Genomic DNA, 2,355 nt, shown 5'->3' on the forward strand with positions numbered 1-2,355 from the left:
AAAAAGGAGATTTTGGTTAAACTAGAGAGAGAAGTCAACGTAAGGTCAACTTGCGATGATGGCGGGGTGACGAACAGCACCCATGGGTGCTTCTTTCTCAAGAAACCCACCGGTTTCGTCTCCAAGGAAGGGCAGGGTGACGAAAGCACGGAGGGCCACCTACCCACAGCCTCTTGTCCCTCTTGACGGTGACGAACGCCGCCCGGCTGAAGAGGTGCAGTGCCACCACCAGCGGCCGGTCCTCGTCCTCCGCCACGTCAGCCAGGAGCCGGAACCAATGGGAGTGAGCGGGGCGACAAAGAGAAGTCACCACGTAGATCCCGGGGGCCGTGGTGGCCCCGGTGTTGCCGTCGAAGGAGATGAAACGGGACGAAGGGATCAGGGTGCAGCGACCCGGTTGCTCTTTGCAAGCTCGGACGCCGTTGTCCAAGGTGCAAACTTGGCCGAACGGGCAACCGAACGGCGTGCATTGCATGCCCCCCGCGGCGCGGCACGTGCAGACCTCGCTGCAGTCGGCGGAGAGGATGGTCTCGGCGATCTGCAAAGAGGGGAGGCAAGGAAATCGTTCGGGGGGCGGGGGCAAAAAAGTGGGAGGAAACGCGGCGTGCAGCGGGTTGGTGGTTGGCAAAGGTTGGAAAAATGGAAGCCAATGCGAAGTGCAACGGGTTGGTGCTCTGTTAAAGTTGCAAAAATGGAAGAAAATGCAAAGTGCAGTGGGCTGGTGCTCTGCAAAGATGGAAACAACAGAAGAAAATACAGCTTGCAATGGGTAGGTGGTTTGCAAAGGTTGCAAAAGTGGAAGCAAATGCAAAGGGCAACGGGTTGGTGCTTTGCAAAGGGGGCGAAAGTGGAAGCCAATGCAAAGGGCAATGAGTTAGTGGCTTGCAAAGGTTGAAAAAGTGGAAGAAAATGCAAAAGGCAAGGGGTTGGTGGCATGCAAAGGCTGCAAAAATGGAAGAAAATGCAGCTTGCAATGGGTTGGTGGTTTGCAAAGGGGGCGAAAGTGGAAGCCAATGCAAAGTGCAATGGGTTTGCGCTCCGTTAAAGTTGCAAAAATGGAAGAAAATGCAAAGTGCAATGGGCTGGTGGTCTGCAAAGTTGGAAACAATGGAAGCAAATGGAATGTGCAATAGGTTGGTGGCTTGCAAAGGTTGCAAAAGTGGAAGCCAATGCAGTGTGCAATGGGTTGGTGCACTGCAAAGGTTGCAAAAATGGAAGCCAATGCAAAGGGCAGTGGGTTAGTGGCTTGCAAATGTTGAAAAAGTGGAAGAAAATGCAGCTTGCAATGGGCTGGTGGTCTGCAAATGGGGCAAAAGTGGAAGCCAATGCAAAGTGCAATGGGTTTGTGCTCCGTTAAAGTTGCAAAGATGGAAGAAAATGCAAAGTGCAATGGGTAGGTGGTTTGCAAACGTTGCAAAAGTGGAAGAAAATGCAAAGTGCAATTGGTTGATGTCTTGCAAAGGTTGCAAAAGTGGAAGCCAATGCGAAGTGCAATGGGCTGGTGCTCTGCTAAGGCTGCAAAACGGAGAATGCATGCACCCTGTGCCCCACGGCCGGCGTTGCAAAGCAGCAGAGCCCCACCTGGAAGAGGCGCCCGCGGTGCAGGCAGCCGCAGCTGTCGGGGGTCACGCACTCGTCCCCGTTCAGCAGCTCTCCTGCCGGACACACGCAGCCCTCGAAGCACTGGGAGCCACAGGGGGGGGTGGAGGTGAGGCTGGTGCAGGTCTGGGAGCAGGGTGGGGTGCAGAGCTGGGGGTGGGTGCCCTCAGGGCAGGACAGCGCTGTGGGAAGGGGGGGGGAAGGGGAGGAAAATGGGGGGAGAAAGGGGAAAAAGGGAGGAGGGATAAGGAAGTAGTAGAAGGAAAAAGCAAGAGGAAAAACAAAGGGTGAAGGGGGGAAAAAGCAAAGGAGAAAAAGGAGAAGAAAGAGGGAGAGGGAAGAAGGAAGGGAGGGGGGGAAGGGAGAGGGAAGGAAGCAGGAAAAGAGAAGGAAAGGAGGAAGGAAGAAGGAAGAAAGCAGGAAAGTGAAGAAATAAAGGAAAGGAGGAAGAAAAGGAAAAAAACAAAAAGGGGAAAAAGGGGAAAAAAACAAAAAGGGGAAAAAGGGGAAAAAAACAAAAAGGGCAAAAAGGGGAAAAAAACAAAAAGGGCAAAAAGGGGAAAAAAACAAGAAGGGCAAAAAGGGGAAAAAAACAAGAAGGGCAAAAAGGGGAAAAAGAGGAGGAAAAAAAAGAGGAAAAGAAAGAGGAAAAGGGGAAAAGAAAGAGGAAAAGAGGAAAAAAAGAGGAAAAGAGGAAAAAAAGAGGAAAAGAGGAAAAAAGAGGAAAAGAGGAAAAAAAGAGGAAAAGAGGAAAAA

The 2,355-nt window shown here is 51.8% G+C and overlaps 1 protein-coding gene across 1 annotated transcript in view; it reads right to left on the bottom strand.

The window, feature by feature from the left end:
* Nucleotides 1-82: 82 nt before the first annotated feature.
* Nucleotides 83-2,355, bottom strand: part of LOC110391360 (IgGFc-binding protein-like) — a gene marked incomplete in the record, with an annotated part of 37,375 nt that continues 35,102 nt past the window's right edge. Inside the window, 2 exon segments of the mRNA XM_021383188.1 lie at nucleotides 83-538; nucleotides 1,582-1,781. Of these exon segments, the coding sequence (XP_021238863.1) occupies nucleotides 98-538; nucleotides 1,582-1,781 (641 nt within the window).

This window comes from Numida meleagris, unplaced genomic scaffold (assembly GCF_002078875.1).
Source record: "Numida meleagris isolate 19003 breed g44 Domestic line unplaced genomic scaffold, NumMel1.0 unplaced_Scaffold354, whole genome shotgun sequence".
Taxonomy (NCBI): Eukaryota; Metazoa; Chordata; class Aves; order Galliformes; family Numididae; genus Numida; species Numida meleagris.